Source organism: Myotis davidii, unplaced genomic scaffold (genome assembly GCF_000327345.1).
Source record: "Myotis davidii unplaced genomic scaffold, ASM32734v1 scaffold456, whole genome shotgun sequence".
NCBI classification, from domain to species: domain Eukaryota; kingdom Metazoa; phylum Chordata; class Mammalia; order Chiroptera; family Vespertilionidae; genus Myotis; species Myotis davidii.
Window position 1 is genome coordinate 874,522 of NW_006287375.1, and position 14,913 is coordinate 889,434.

General features: G+C 49.5%; 1 protein-coding gene and 1 long non-coding RNA gene across 2 annotated transcripts in view; one reads left to right on the top strand and one right to left on the bottom strand.

Moving 5' to 3' along the window:
* Positions 1–623: 623 nt before the first annotated feature.
* The window catches only part of SLC22A5 (solute carrier family 22 (organic cation/carnitine transporter), member 5), a 25,900-nt gene continuing 11,610 nt past the window's right edge, over positions 624–14,913 (bottom strand). The window contains 8 exon segments of the mRNA XM_006759156.1: positions 624–1,125; positions 1,474–1,609; positions 2,533–2,715; positions 4,664–4,878; positions 6,601–6,701; positions 8,921–9,047; positions 10,994–11,165; positions 12,141–12,295. Coding sequence (XP_006759219.1) covers positions 1,038–1,125; positions 1,474–1,609; positions 2,533–2,715; positions 4,664–4,878; positions 6,601–6,701; positions 8,921–9,047; positions 10,994–11,165; positions 12,141–12,295 — 1,177 coding nt within the window. The 3' untranslated portion in view covers positions 624–1,037.
* LOC107182369 overlaps positions 3,033–14,913 on the top strand; it is a 19,703-nt gene continuing 7,822 nt past the window's right edge. The window contains exon 1 of the long non-coding RNA XR_001513091.1: positions 3,033–3,042. This is a non-coding gene — a long non-coding RNA (uncharacterized LOC107182369). The remainder of the gene's footprint in view (positions 3,043–14,913) is intronic.

Genomic DNA, 14,913 nt, shown 5'->3' on the forward strand with positions numbered 1-14,913 from the left:
TTTGCTCATCTCTCTCACTGATACACCTCCTTCAAACCATACATGGACATCACAACAGGTAGGAGGTCTGACTCATTTGGCATGAAAACAATAGTGGGTTCCAAGATGCGTCTATTATGGGCCTGGACCAGCCCCGTGCTTTGATCAGATGTAAACAAGTCTGCCCAGTAATCACACTGAGTGGCCCAAGAGCTCAGGTTCATGCCTTGCCTGTGTTCTTTACCTCTACATCCCCTCATGTTAATTACCTGTAAATTTCCCCACACCCAGCTCTCCTGCCCTCAGGAAGCAATAATCCCAGTGAATAACCTTTGTAACTGAGAAAGTGTGAGAAATGCGACTCCCTGTAAAATGATTTTTTTGTTGTTGTTGTTAATCCTCAACTGAGATATTTTTTCTATTTATTTTTAGAGAGTGAAAGGGAGAGAAGGAGAGGGAGAAACATCCATGTGAGAGAGACACATGGACTGGTTGCCTCCCTCAGGTAACCCGACCAGGGCTGGGGATTGAATCTGCAACCCAGGTACGTGCCCTTGACCAGGAATGGAACCCAGGACCCTTCAGCACGTGGGCTGATGCTGTAACCACTGAACAACACCAGCCAGGGCTGAAATGATCTTTCCCCCTCAAAAGTGCACCATTAGAGGGAATCGAAGAAAATATTTAGAGGGTGGGATTTAGACCTCCAGTTTTATTAGGAGGCCTTTTCAGGAAGTCTGAAATTAAAATGTAAATTTAGCAGATGCCTCTTATATTCTTCCAAATCCCAATGGTTCTAGTTCACTTCTTAGGAAGTGCTCCGTCCATCATGTTAGGACTTCTCTGAAGTTGTCTGTCAGTAGCCACGGTGTCGCTGGAGGGAAGGTGGCGCTCTAGGACCACACGGAGCCTCTGAGCCCTGGTGCCCATCCGCGAGCTTGTCAGACAAAGGGTCAACGGAATGAACAGCAAAGACCCTGTCGCTGAAGGACTCAGCGTCTACACAGTTTCTGACAAGACCAGTCTTTCCTCTTCACTTTCTCACTCACTAGAGGTTGTTAGAAGGCTGTGCTTTTAAGGACTGTGGGGCTTTCTTCATCATCTTTTAACATCCTTGTGTGGCTTGGAGTTTGCCTGTATTTTATTCTATCAAAACAAGCAAAACAAATGTTAGTAACAAATCTTAAAAAGATGTCCATCAGTCTCAAAACAAATAAACAAAACAAACCTAGAACTGAGGATATCTCGCTAAAGGGGAAAAAAGAAATCGTACAGCAGATTCTGCAAGGTTCTCCTAGTCTCTGTACTATCCCAGAGCTGCTGTTGCTGTGGAGATGGACATGGTGACATGGTGATCTTGTCAGGCCACAGAGGACGGAATGTAATCTCCTTGCCATTTCTGACCCTCTAAACCAGTCCATGGCGCTGGTGAGACTTTCCGGGGAACTCTCTGCCCCCAGTGTGCCAACATGGTGAAGAAGGAGGCCTCCTTACCCTTTCACTCTTAGCATCTGGTCAATGGTGTCTGGGAGGGGGATACCGAAGCTCTCTGGGAGGAACAAGGTGAGAATGGCTGTCAGGATGGTCAGACTTCCCATGAGAATGTAGGGTAGGAAGCGGTCGTAGGCACCTAGGGCAAAGCAGACAGAGCCCCAAGCCAGGGTGCAGTTAGACTTGGTCCCCTCTATCCCTTTGAGCTCTAATGGGGATCACCTGCCCCTTCAGCCATAGTCTGAGCTGCCAGAATGGGGTCTGGCACCTAGACAGGTCTCAGAACTCAGAGTTGGCACTGGCATGCCCAGAGGTCCAGGAATAAATGCTGGGTTTCCAAAAAATGCAAGATACTTGTCCAGGGACAGGAATAGCTCCTCCACAGGAATAGCTTTTTCCAGATGTGTTACAACACATCCAATTTGCCTACAGGTCAAGCAAGATGTTTCTGCTTGTCAGATCTATGGAGCATGTTCACCTAGCATAATGGGTACTTTCAAGGGGGGCGCACTCCTCCCCAAAGATGTGCCAGCAGGGATGCTCAGGGGAAAGCAGCTGCCAAGAGAAAATGATTTTGAGGAAGAGACAAACGGTGCCCTGCTACAGAAAATGGTACGAGGCGCATCTTCGTACAGAATTAAACCGCCGTGTCACGTGCTCCAACCCACACACATTCTCAGTTCATCAGCCCTCTTGAATGGACATCTTTCCCTCTCCTGTTCCTTTTAAATTCTGATTCCAAGAAGAGATTCTCCAATTAAGAATACTGGCTCCCTAAGCCACTCCGTAGTTTCTTAGGATAGGGGGATTCTGTTTTCTGATGGAAAGCTGAAACAGGAACAAAACTCCCTATTTTTCTCAGCAATTTCAGGCTTAGCTATGAGCCAGTGCCTCTCCACAGCACACGCACCTGGACAGGAACCTTCTCCAGGCACAGATCCAGGATTAGATGGGTCCCATTTGCTGTGTGTTTTCCCTTCGCAAGCCATCTTCAGCTCACATTCCAGCTCACCAGTGCTTCCGCCCCATCGCTCCCGTGTGCCCTCGGCCCACGGGACTTACCGAGGTAAATGAAGTAGGGAGACAGGATGCTGCCCAGGCGGGACGCCATGGAGCTGATTCCCACGCCCATATTTCTGACCACGGTGGGGTACAGCTCGGCTGTGTACACGTAGACCATGGAAAAGGCAGCAGTGACTCCGAACTTGCCCACCATCACCAGGACGGTGGACAGATAATACAAGTCTGGAGAGACAAAGGGAAGAAGGTAGGAGAAGGCACCAACCCAAGGTACACTGCTGTTGAGAGTTCCAGGTTTTGTTTGTTGTCTGAAACAAACATACTTTCTCCCTTTTCTGTGGGGCTGGCAGTTTCTATATCTTCCTATTGTGGGATGAGGGGCTACAGGCAAGAGATCCCTCCAAACTGTTACTACGGAGAGGAAGCTGGACCTGCAGCTGTGTGAGTGCCTGCCCTTCCCCTCAGTGTGAAGACGACGAGAATGAGCCCCTCAACATTCCGAAAAAACTTGCTTTCCAGGCCAGAAGTCATCAAACACGCACCTGTCGAGGGGTCAGCTGCGTCCAGAACCTCATGCTGCAGGCGCCGTGGAAGTGTAACTACTGGCTTCTGGGTAAACGGGAAGCTCACGTCTAACCCATTTCATGCTTTCATTCTACTCAGACCTCAACAATTCTCAGACCCACACACCCTCAGAAAGGACCCTCCCATCTATCCTGCTCGCTGTGCCAATGAGGAGATGCTGTGAGTGGCCTGTGGGTCGCCCTGAGCTTGGGCGAACCTGTACACGCATTCCTGGGCTCCCCTGCCATGTCACAGTCGGGGCTGTCCCTGTGCAGTGCTGCCAGCCTCAGGGACCCACAAACGATCCCCAGAGGCCTCCAAATCCCTGGGTACTCTGACACTCTAGGTGCCACAGGGAGTCCATGAACTGTTCTTTGAAAAGGGCTGTCTCCTCCATCTGCGGGATACCAAGACGGTTTTAAGAATCAGACCCTGCTAACGGCCTATGATCTGGCCCCTCCTTTTTCCCTCTCTCTCTTTTTCCAGCTCTTCCTCTCTCCTCAAACATGCCAGGCTTGGTCTCGCCTCAGGGTCTATGCCTCTGCTGTTTCTTCAGCCTGCAATGCTCCGTTCCTAGAATTTTTCATGGCTTTCTTCATCACTTCATCTATGTTTCTTTCAACTGTCCATGACCACTCTGTATAAACTAGCTCTCCACAGTCCTTGCTTGTTATTATAAAGGTAACACAGTCTGCACTATATTAAGCCTTTATTTACTTGTTCGCCTGTTTTCTCAACTAGAGTGTGAGCTGCAGGAGGGCCTGGGCTCTGCCCAAGTTGTTTCTCCTGCATCCCTGCCCCAGCACAGTGCCCCTATCTACTTGTTGGATAAATAAATGACTAAGGGCCAGGTTAAAGAGTGATGGGATGGCTGTCTTTCCTCCCCCTTACTCTGCAGAGAAATGGTGGGGCTGGCCAGCAGACCCTGAGTGACAGATGAATGGATTACTCCTGTATAACGTTTGCTGTGAAAGAAAGGCTAAGGGACGGCCTGGCGATAGCAACCAGGCAGCCTCAATTGCCTGCCTCGTTAGCCTTTTATTAGAGTTTTTATCTTCAGATACAATCAATAGGGTGAGTAATCCTGGGAGGACACATGTGTTTGCATAGTCTTCTAGGCAAGGGCATTCAGGGATTAAGCATAAGGATTCCAGTAAACACCCAGGGGTCCGCACATGCACAGACTTGTTTGGAAATGTCAAGGAATAATTAGGGGTGCCACCTTCGACACTCCCCTAAGTCAGAATTCCGATAAACAGAGCAGGCGGCCTTCCACACACTTCCCTTTCCTTGGAATACCCTCCTTATAAGCCTTCCAACCAAGTCTCATGTTTCCCCACAGAGAAGAACAAATGTGCACACACTAACTTGAGCCGAGAGTAAAACTAACCACCAGCCCGACCTGGTTGCTCTGCCCACTCCACACAAGCCCAGGCCATGAGTGTCGGGTCTCAGGAGATACTTTCTCTTGATTTTTTGGCCAAGAATGCAGATATGCAGGTGAGCAGTGGTGGCATTATTTTATTCCCTTCATGAGTTGGGGGAGACAGCCTGGTAGAGGCTGAGTGGCTCAGCGAAGACCCCAGAGGCAGACGCACACACTCCCTACCTGGGGGCACCAGCTGCACGAAGAGGAGGACACTGCCGCCCAGGAAGAGGGCGGTGGCCATGGAGTAGCGGCGGGGCAGGTGCCGCAGCAGCAGCCAGGCCAGCACGTACGCGGGGACTTCCACCACTGCCGATAGGAAGCAGTTCACATAGGCGTCGCCATGCAAGTTCGGGGTGTCCAGGGAGAGCCCGAAATAGCCCACTGCTATGGTCATCCTGCAACAGAGCACAGAAGAAAGCTGGAGGAGCAGCAGCGACCTGGGGCCTCCAACAGAGGACCTTCCAAGTGCAACTAATGCAGGAAATTCACAACGACCCTTAGGGGAGGGCAGCAGATTGAACCCAGTCTCTGGCCCAGTGCATTTTCCGAGGATCCCAAACAGCAAAAAGACATACAATTCAGCCCTGACCGGTTTGGCTCAGTGAATAGAACGTCAGCCTGCGGACTGAAGGGTCCCGGGTTCGGTTCCGGTCAAGGGCATGTACCTTGGTTGTGGGCACATCCCCAGTAGGGGGTGTGCAGGAGGCAGCTGATGGATGTTTCTCTCTCATTGATGTTTCTAGCTCTCTATCCCTCTCCTTTCCTCTCTGTAAACAATCAATAAAAATATATTTTTTAAAAAAAGACATACAATTCAGACAGATTTACTTGGTAAAAAAAAAAAGAAAGAAAGAAAAGACAAACCCATCTGCAACCTGCCTGTCGGCGGTTGGCTGAAGCTCTCACTAAGCCAACTTCCTGACTCTCTGAACCTCCTCAAACCCAGCAGCTACAGAGGAGCTGGGGAGTGAGAGGAAGCAGACAGCACGAGGGGTGGGAGAGGACTGGAAGGATAAGATCAAACACGGTAAAGCATTTGGAGAAAGAGCCAGAGCAGACCCCCTGTGGCAACCAGCCAGGAAGAGGCTGGTAGAGACAGTGAACACAACACCACCTACTCCGGGAGGAGAGGGACTGCTGATGGCGGGGCCAGGTGGGCTCTCGTCTGCAGGCTGCACCCCCGCCCGGTGTCCCTGTCCCCAGGACATCCTGTCAGACTGGACCTTTATGGTTAGACTGGGCTCATCTGCAGGGGTGAAACCACAGCTGGTACAACCAGGGAAAGGGGCAGGAGCAAGAGTTCCTGGGAAACCCAGAGCTGGAGGAGTGCCAGGTGAACAGCGGGGGCGACTGGCAAGTCTGTGGCACACACTGAATGCTGGCACTGTCTGAGGCCGATCCCGGGCACGGCATTGCCCTGAGGGAGCCTGGGCTATTTCTTGGAAATGGGTGACTCATCATCTCTAGGGAGCAAAATGGCTGGCTGCCCAGAGACTGGCTGACTCGTAGTTTAGACTGAGGTGAAGTCTGCCTTCCTCACCCAGCAGGATCAGGTGGTGCCTCTAACCCTAGGTGTCTGCGGGTGAGCAAATGCTCTCTTGCAACTCAACTCCCCCACAACAGTTTCCACTTTCTTTTCTGAGATTCCATCAAGAATCATGTCCTAGCCGGTTTTGCTCAGTGGATAGAGCGTTGAGCCTCGGAATGAAGAGCCCTGGGTCCAATTCTGGTCAAGGGCATGTACCTTGGTTGCAGACTTGATCCCTGGCCCTGGCCCTGGTTGGGGCACGTGTCGGAGGCAACCGTCGATGTGTCCCTCTCACATCGATGTTTCTCTCTCTGTCTCTCCCTCTCCCTTCCACTTTCTCAAAAAAAATCAATGGAGAAATATCCTTGGGTGAGGATTAACAAAAAAATAAAATAAAATATCTTAAAAAAAAAGAAATATGTAAAAATAAAAGAATTGTGACATGCTCATTCTTTGATGGCAAAACACATCCCTTTTACTTTCTGATGACATGGCCTTTCAGTTTTGGTCTAAACCACATTTGCCAATGGGAGAGGCATGACAGCCACTGCAGAGGCATCGCGTGGAAGCCTCAAACAGTCTCACGCACCACAGAATTATGGACATGATGGTGACCATTCGGATGTTCCGGGTTCGGAGCAGATCCAGAATGCTGTGGGACTGCGGCTTCTGGGAACTTAGGTCTTGTAGCTGCAGGGACAAAATGACAAGAATATAGGAGGAAATATTATTACAGTGATGAAGTTCTGCCAGACACTCTATTAATCCCCAAAGACTTAAAATGAATAAAATATGATCCTTACTGCAAATAAATAAATAAAATAAAAGAATATAGGAGGGAGAGAAGGCTGGAGATTCAGAGATCCAACAGCATACCTGAAACCCCTGCATCTTCCTCTCCGAGTTGGGGAGGGTTTTGTTTCTTTCTTAAAGAGAAGAGTAGATATAGTGGCTGCATCTTGGGCAGCACAAGGCTTCCCCTGGCTTTGTCAGTACCACGTTAGTGTCAAGAATGAGGAGGGAAAGTAAGTGGCCAGTCCCTGAGGGCCAAGGCAGGCCCAAGCCCACAGTGGCCCCTCACAGCACCACCCCAGTCAGTGGCCACATTCCAGGCAGGCCTCTAAGCATTCCTCCCCAAGGCTGGATCCCTGCCCTCTGGGTCAGAGAGAGAAACTGGCTGTGCAGTTTATTGACCTGCTATTTTAGAAGAATTAATGTTTTGCATCTTCATACCATGTAGTCTCTGGTCTACTTCCAAAAACAAAAACATTTCAGATAGAAAAACAGGAAAATTGACCTCAGCTTCACCCAGAGTGACTTCCTATGAAATTCAGCATAGCCAAGGACATTCATAAACCACACGTCTAAACACACTGATGTTTCTTTCTTAAGCAAACCCAGCTTTGGAGCTTGTTTTCCCAGCGTTAGCAGTTCAACACAAGGTCAACTTTAGACTTAATGGATCCCCTGAATAGCCTCATTTCCTCAAGGATGCCAGTGGGACCATGGGTTCACCCAAACTGACCCCTCACTGAAAAGCCACCAAAGCCGCTTCTCTGAAAAGCCCTCTCTGCCATCCACTCCTGCCCCTTCCAACTGTGCTGGAGGGAGTGGCTGCTGGGCCACCACTCGCTGTGAGGCTGGCCGGGCTGGCGGGGGGCCAGCAGCTTCTCTGCTGCATAGAACTGGTCTCTTTCCCAAACCCCCACTCGGCATCTCTGAGGCCCGAGTGTCTCTAACATGCCTTCCACACACTTCAGCATGAGTGCCGGTGGCTGTTCTCACAGCTGGTCCCCTATCTTCCTGTCAGATCAGACACACATTCCAGAACTGTAGCAGCCAGCAACTTCAACGTCTGACCTCTTCTCACTGTCACGAGACTGAAGAGAACTGCCTGCTGCAGAGGGTGGACGCTCTGGGAGAACAGGAAGAAGCAAGACCCGGGAATCAGGCAGGGCCAGGAGGTTACTCACGGCGTGAGAACAGGGTTTGCTGGGGTGGGGCAAAGAAAGGGTCCGACACCAAAAAGGACCTGGCTCCAGGGTCATGCAACAACTACCCACAGGAGGAGACGGAACACTAACTCCAAACTGTGTTTGCTTCCTGTTTTACAAACTGTATTATTTTTTAACGATTGAAGACTACTTAGCCCCTTACTCATAAAGAGTGCTTATGGTTAAAAGTAATGGTAAGATTAGATGATTGCCTAGAAAAGAAGTGTATCAAGTATGAAAACCTAATTTCCACAAGAAAGGTGAAGAGATTTAGGCAGTTAGCACCTTCTCAGCTTCTGAAATTTTTCATTTTTATTGTGTCAGAGAGGAAGGGAGAGGGAGAGAGAAAGAGAGAAAGAGAAACATCAATGATGAGAGAGAATCATTGATTGGCTGCCTCCTGCACACTGGGGATTGAACCCACAACCCAGACATGTGCCCTGACTAGGAATCAAACCATGACCTTCTGATTCATAGGTCGATGCTCAACCACTGAGCCACACCGGCTGGGCTCAGCTTCTGAAATTTAATAGGGCCTGCCTGGGCACCTGGGGCATAGGCAGGGAGAGGGCAGGGCTCCTGTGTGAAGGGAGAGCCTCTGGTCTTTTGTATTTTTTTAATATATATACATTTATTTAATGTATTTTTATTGATTTCAGAGAGGAAGTGAGAGAGAGAGAAAGATTAATGATGAGAGAGAATCAATGTTCAGCTCCCTCCTGCAGAACTCCTAGTGGGGACTAAACCCACAATCTGGACATGTGCACTGACCAGGAATCGAACTGTGACTTCCTGGTTCATAGGTCGACAATCAACCACGGAGCCACACTGACTTGGCTGAGCTTCTGGCCTTTGTAATGCTGCCCTCAAACCATGGCACGGAGACCCTCCCACCAGCTCCCATACAGGGCTTACCTCGCTTGGTTCAAAGATGGCTGAGGGTGCAACAATCCCATTGATTTTGGCAGCCCTATGGATGATCACCTCTGCCTCTTTAAATCGTCCCTGAGAGATGAGCCATCGGGGGGACTCGGGGATGAACCTGAAGTACAAGAAGCAATCTCACTGAGGCGTTCCTGCTTAACAGACAAGATGTAAAATGGGGTCCAGGTGGGAAATGGGGCCTCAGAGCCAGAGCTAGGTTTGGGGAATACTTGGTGTTTCCAAGTCAGAAGCAAAGAGACCATCTGTGCCACACCCAATAATGACCTGACGTGTGAGCTTTTGAGTACACTGGAGAGCACAAAATTTGGAAGGGCCTGCTCACCATGATGGGATGGCTCCACTGGCTGGCCATCTCCATTTCTGAGGAGCAGTGGTGCCACCTGCTGGACATTAAGGAGACCAGGAAAGTTGGGCTCCCGAAGCCTGGCTTTTGTGTGAGCTCAGCCCAGCCCAGCTCCTTGCCCACCTGTACTCCTCTGCTTGTTCCTGGCATCCACAGAAGTTTCTACACTGGCCTCTTAGCCTCTAGTTTTTCCTCATCTCCACCTGATTCACCCAATTGACTTGTCAGACTCTCTACCTACACTTACGAAGGCATCTGGGTGCTTTGAGAGTATGTGGATCTTAATTTCTACCTCAGCAGGTAGCCCCAGCCCTTGGGTCAGGACCAGGACCCATGCTGAGCTCTGTATCCTTTCCCAAATGCCCTGGAATGTTCGCAACATGTGGGGCAGTGCTCTCAACATCCCCACCTGCAAGGGGCGATTCCCGCCTCAGCCCCTCTGCTGTGTTCCCTCCCTTGGTAAGGAATGGCCTCCCCTCCGCCTGTCCAGCTCCTCTGTGTTGGAGGCTCAGATGGAGCCTGGCTTCTTCTGTGTGGCCACCCTGGGAACTCCCGCTCCCATTGCTCTTCCTCTTCTCCCAGTGCCTGTGTCATGAAGCCTTCGTGGCAACACACAGCCAGAAGCAGGCCTTAGCCATCTAGTCTGTAGTCGGATAACTTCCTGGAGGTCAGGGAGGACCCTGTCATCTCACAGAGAAGATGCTCATCTCTCAGGGAAGATGCTGCTTCTTCCTCTCCCTGAGCTCTGAATAACCCGGCACAGGGCTGAGAACAAGTCCACTGATGCCTTGGGATTTTGTTTTGTCTTTGGCTTTTCTGAGTGTGGAGAAGACATTCTAAAGTAACTTACAAATACGGTGGAACCTTGGTTCTTGAACTTAATTCATTTTGGAAAGCTGTTTGAGATGGGATTTGTTGAAAACGGAATCATTTTCCCCCACTAGAAAAAGTGTAAATGGAATGAATCCATTCCAAATCCCTAGATGAGTCTGTGTTTTAACCTTTCTTACGCGCACTGTTTAATCTATAAACACTTCTTGAATTGATAGCACACCCTACTAGTCTTCATCGAATCACTGTCAGCACGAGTTCCATGGGCGTATTTCAGGAGGTAGGTGTGCAGCATCTTCACTTTTCACATATCCCTGTCTCCTAAATACTGTCAGCAGGTAACGGCTTTCTGCTTTTCGTTTATTCAAATCAACAATAGTTTCCGACCTCTCCAGTCCCCTGTGATTGGAATTCTGTGAGCACTTCCACACCCTTAGCAGCAACAGCACGCTTGATGGCATCTTGTATATGTTTTAAAAGGGTGCTGGTTGTCCTTTCCACCAGCAACAAAAGCAAAAAAACAACAACAAAACACCATGAAGATATTCACAGCACAACTTCCTGAGCTATTAACAGCAGGTTCAGGGAGATTTAGCGGTAAGCTGACCCGCGTTTTCTCCTTTGTGTGTGGCCGGAGAGAGGCTTTTGCCATATTGATGTATCAGCACGAAAGGGCTGTGAGGTCAAGAACTGAAGTTTTGAAAAGGGAGACAATTCTGCCCCTCCCCGCAACCCCAACAACTTGGTTGAGACCAAAATTTGACTGTAATTTACACTTCCTGTCTCTGGGAGCCCAAATAGGGATTTTAGTGAAGGCCAGATGGAAGACGGAAGAGCCCCTGAGGGTGTTTACCCCTGGGCATACTCACCACCAAAGCACAGCGCACAGCAGCCCCGGCAGCGTCAGCGCCAGCAGCAGCATCCGCCAGTCTCTGATGAAGTAACCAAACAGTGGCAGCAGCATGTAGCCAATTGCATAAAATATGCACACTCCTAACGTAGAGAATATAATACGAACGGACTTGCCAAGAATTTCTGTTCCTGTTCAAAACAAGGGAGGAGTCATGTTAGCATTTTAATTTAGGTTATTTCCTTAGTAATCTTCTCTTGTCCACAGAAAGACAAGAAAGCTGCCAGAATTATTTCTAAGTTTCTAAGCCCTCGTGAGGGATAGGATTCTGAACCCAGCCTGGTCTGACTATCTGCTGGGAGTGCCTCACTGTGGCCTCTCGGTGACAGTTCTCTCATGAAAATGTCATCACTTCCTGAAGCCATATGCTCAAGATGCCACATTAGGCCTCCAAATGTAGCCCTCACAGGAGGAAGAATCCATTAAAGGGGAAGTCATTACTAAGGCTACACAGGCTGACTGCTATCCTTGAAGGAAAAAATATTCTGTTAAGTGTGAAGAGAAAGAAATAATCCTTTCAACAGTCCAACTGAGAGACCAATAAGCTAGAGTTAGATTCCTCCAAACAGTGAGACTGGTAACTTTTCAGTGAGAACAGGCAAAAGCCCCGCAGTGTGAATTCTTAATTAAAACCCAAAGGTCACATGACTAAAGCCCGATCCTATCAATTCATTCTTGATAGTCAACTTCATTGCCAGTGTTTTGCTGGGGGCCATTTCTTCCTTGGCCTTTGTTCCTCTTGTCATACTTCCTTCTTTCCTTAGCTACCTCAGCCCTGGGCAGTGGCAGGCCCTTTTTGTTGGATGGAGGATCTGGGGTGGGGTATAGTGAAATGGCCATCAAGTCCTAATACAACCAAGGAGCCACTGCTCAGAGGCCAGAAGAGAACTGGCATACAGCAGGCAGGCTACATGCTGCTGGGGACCCAAGGCTGGGCACTTGGTGGACTCATTCCCTGCCTACAAACTGGGTTCTCCAAGAAGCCCTGGTTGGTGTTGCCAGAGACCACTTCCCCTTGAGGGACATCACGATGTCTCCAGAAAGTGGGTGGTGAGACGATGGTGAAACACAGGATCAAGTACTCAACTCCAACTTGATGGCCATACCCAGGACAAATGCTGCCACATAGTTGGAGATCTGGCCCATGCCTACAAGGACAAACAGCACGGCAAACATCTCAAAGTTCCCGGAGAAGATCTGCAGGAAGCTGAAGCCTGTCTGCATGGCCATGGTCACAAACAGCACGTTCTTCCGACCAAACCTGGGAAAGAAAGCGGAGTGACAGAACCAGCAGGGAGAAGGCGGTAGGAAGGGGCTCCACCAAGAGGGGCTTTCTCCAGGACCATTCAGGGACGGGTGGTGGACAGTACTGCTAGGGTACCAGTCTCCCAGTCCCTATGCTGTTATCCTCCCTGCCTCCACAGCCTGGGCACCAGGGTGGCCCCCCAAAAAGATGCTTATTTTAAAAAAAAGATGCTGTTTCTGCTCTCAAGGAGCTTATAGTTTACTAGAGACCTGGTGCACGAAATTCGTGCACTGGGGTGGGGGGCACCCTCAGCCCAGCCTGTGCCCTTTCACAGTCCTGGAACCCTCAGGGGATGTCCGACTGACAGCTTAGGCCCACTCCCTGCCTAAGCTGTCAGTCGGACATCCTTAGCGCTGTCACGGAGGTGGGAGAGGCTCCCGCCACCACTGCTATGCTGACCACCAGGGGGCAGCTCCTGCATTGAGCATCTGCTCCCTGGTGGTCAGTGCGTGTCATAGCGGCAGTCGTTCTGCCATTCAGTCAATTTGTATATTAGCCTTTTATTATATAGGATAGGTAGTGAAATAGACAGTGATCACTTTTGAGAGAGAGAGGAAGGGAGAGAGAAACATCGATGTGAGAGAGAAACATCAATCGGTTGCCTCTTGTATGTGTCCCAACCTGGGATAGAACCCACAACCTAGGTATGTGCCCTGACTGGAATCGAACCTGCCGCCTTTTTGATGCACAGGACAATGCTCAACCAACTGAGCTACCCAACTGGGCAGTGATCACATTTTAGTCAAATAAACACATTACTGAAAGTACAGTTACACACTAAGATAGGTGCACTGACGGATCAGCACCCAGGTCCTCAAGTGTACAACAAAGGAACCTACCCTGGACTGGGGGTAGGGGCTGGGGATGGAGGCATTCAGGGAAAGTCTCCCTGATGGTGGGACATTGAGATGAGGCCCTAAAGAAAAGTACTTGTTGACAAGGGGGAATAAGGATAGGGACCAACCTTCCAATGATACTCACAATACATTATAGCAAAGAGACCATTAACTACATAAGAACACCTTTTATTTAGCAATTTTTAAAAAATATATATATTTTTATTGATTTCAGTGAGGAAGAGATAGGGAGGGAGACATAGAAACATCAATGATGAGAGAGAATCACTGATTGGCTGCCTCCTGCATGCTCTCTACAGGGGATTGCAACCCGGGCATGTGCCCTGACCGGAATCGATCCTGGGACCTTTCAGTCCAAAGGCCAGTGATCCATCCACTGAGCCAAACCAGCTAGGGCTATTTAGCAATTTCTGAAGGAAAGGCACAAGGAACCAAGGTAATGTAAACCAGGGACTCTGAGTTAGCCTGCAAGGTCAAGGAAGGCCCCTGGGGCAGGGTGGTTAAGAGGAGAACACACAACTGTGGCTGGAGTCAGCTGCTCACCAGGAGACTGCAGGGTGGGCAGGACTTACACTGCACAGGCCTTGCAGCCGCACTGAAGAGCTGGTGCTTCTACTTACTGCGATGGGGGTTTTTATTTGTTTGTTTTTGAGGGGGTGGCTAGTGCTACTGGCATATAGTAGTAGACAGAAGCTGGAGGTGATCTAGACATCCTAAAAAGCCCAGGGTAGCCCCCCAGAACAAAGAATCCTCTGGCTCAAAATGTCAATAGTGTGAAGGTGGGGAAACCCTGACATTAGAAGGAGACTTTGTTCCCCCCACCCACTTCTGGCCTTTCTTTTACCCTCCATGCCGTCCAAGGGCAGCCCTCCTGCAGGCAGAGCTGTAACCTCTATCCCTGCCTTCCCAGCCTTCCCCGCCCAAGGGCTCCCTGGGATGATGGGAAAGAGAAAGATCCAGGGAACCCTGGCATAGTACCAGCCCCTTGGCAGTCCGGGTTGGGCCCAGAAACACTCACTTTTAACGTATGTCAACAAAAAAGTAAAATAAATAAAATATGTCAACAAAACATCAAACATATGCATGCCTACAAAACCAGGAAATACCAGTCTACTTCTTCCCAGGGTTGTGCCTAACTCAATGTCAGACAAAAGGCTTTGACAATCCAAGATTTTTTAAAGATTTAAATTCTTTATTGTTTAAAGTATTACTTATGCTCCTCCCTCTGCCCCCCAACCCCATTGACCTCTCCCCGGCCACTCCCACTCCCCAACACATGCCTTCACCCGCCAACTGTCTGTGTCCATTGGTTATGCTTATATGCATGCATACAAGTCCTCTGGTTGATCTCTTATCTCCCCTCTCACCCTCCCCTGCCTTCCCTCTGAGGTTTGACAGTCTGTTCGATGATTCTATGTCTCTGTCCCCAAGATTATTGTATTGCTCTTGAATTTCAGCCTTACTTATTCATGAAGGTTAAACCTTTGTCCTACATAAAAAGGTACCGTATTTGCCGGCGTATAAGACGATTTTTTGGCCCTGAAAAATATGCCTCCAAGTGGGGGGTCGTCTTATACGCCAGGTACACTTCAGATAGACTGCCCATAGTGCTTGCCCCGTGCCATAGTGGCCTCCCGATGCCCGCCCACTTCATTCCACATACCGTTCAGGCATCAGCAGCGCTGCTGGGTGTATGCTCGGCTGTTATGCGATTTT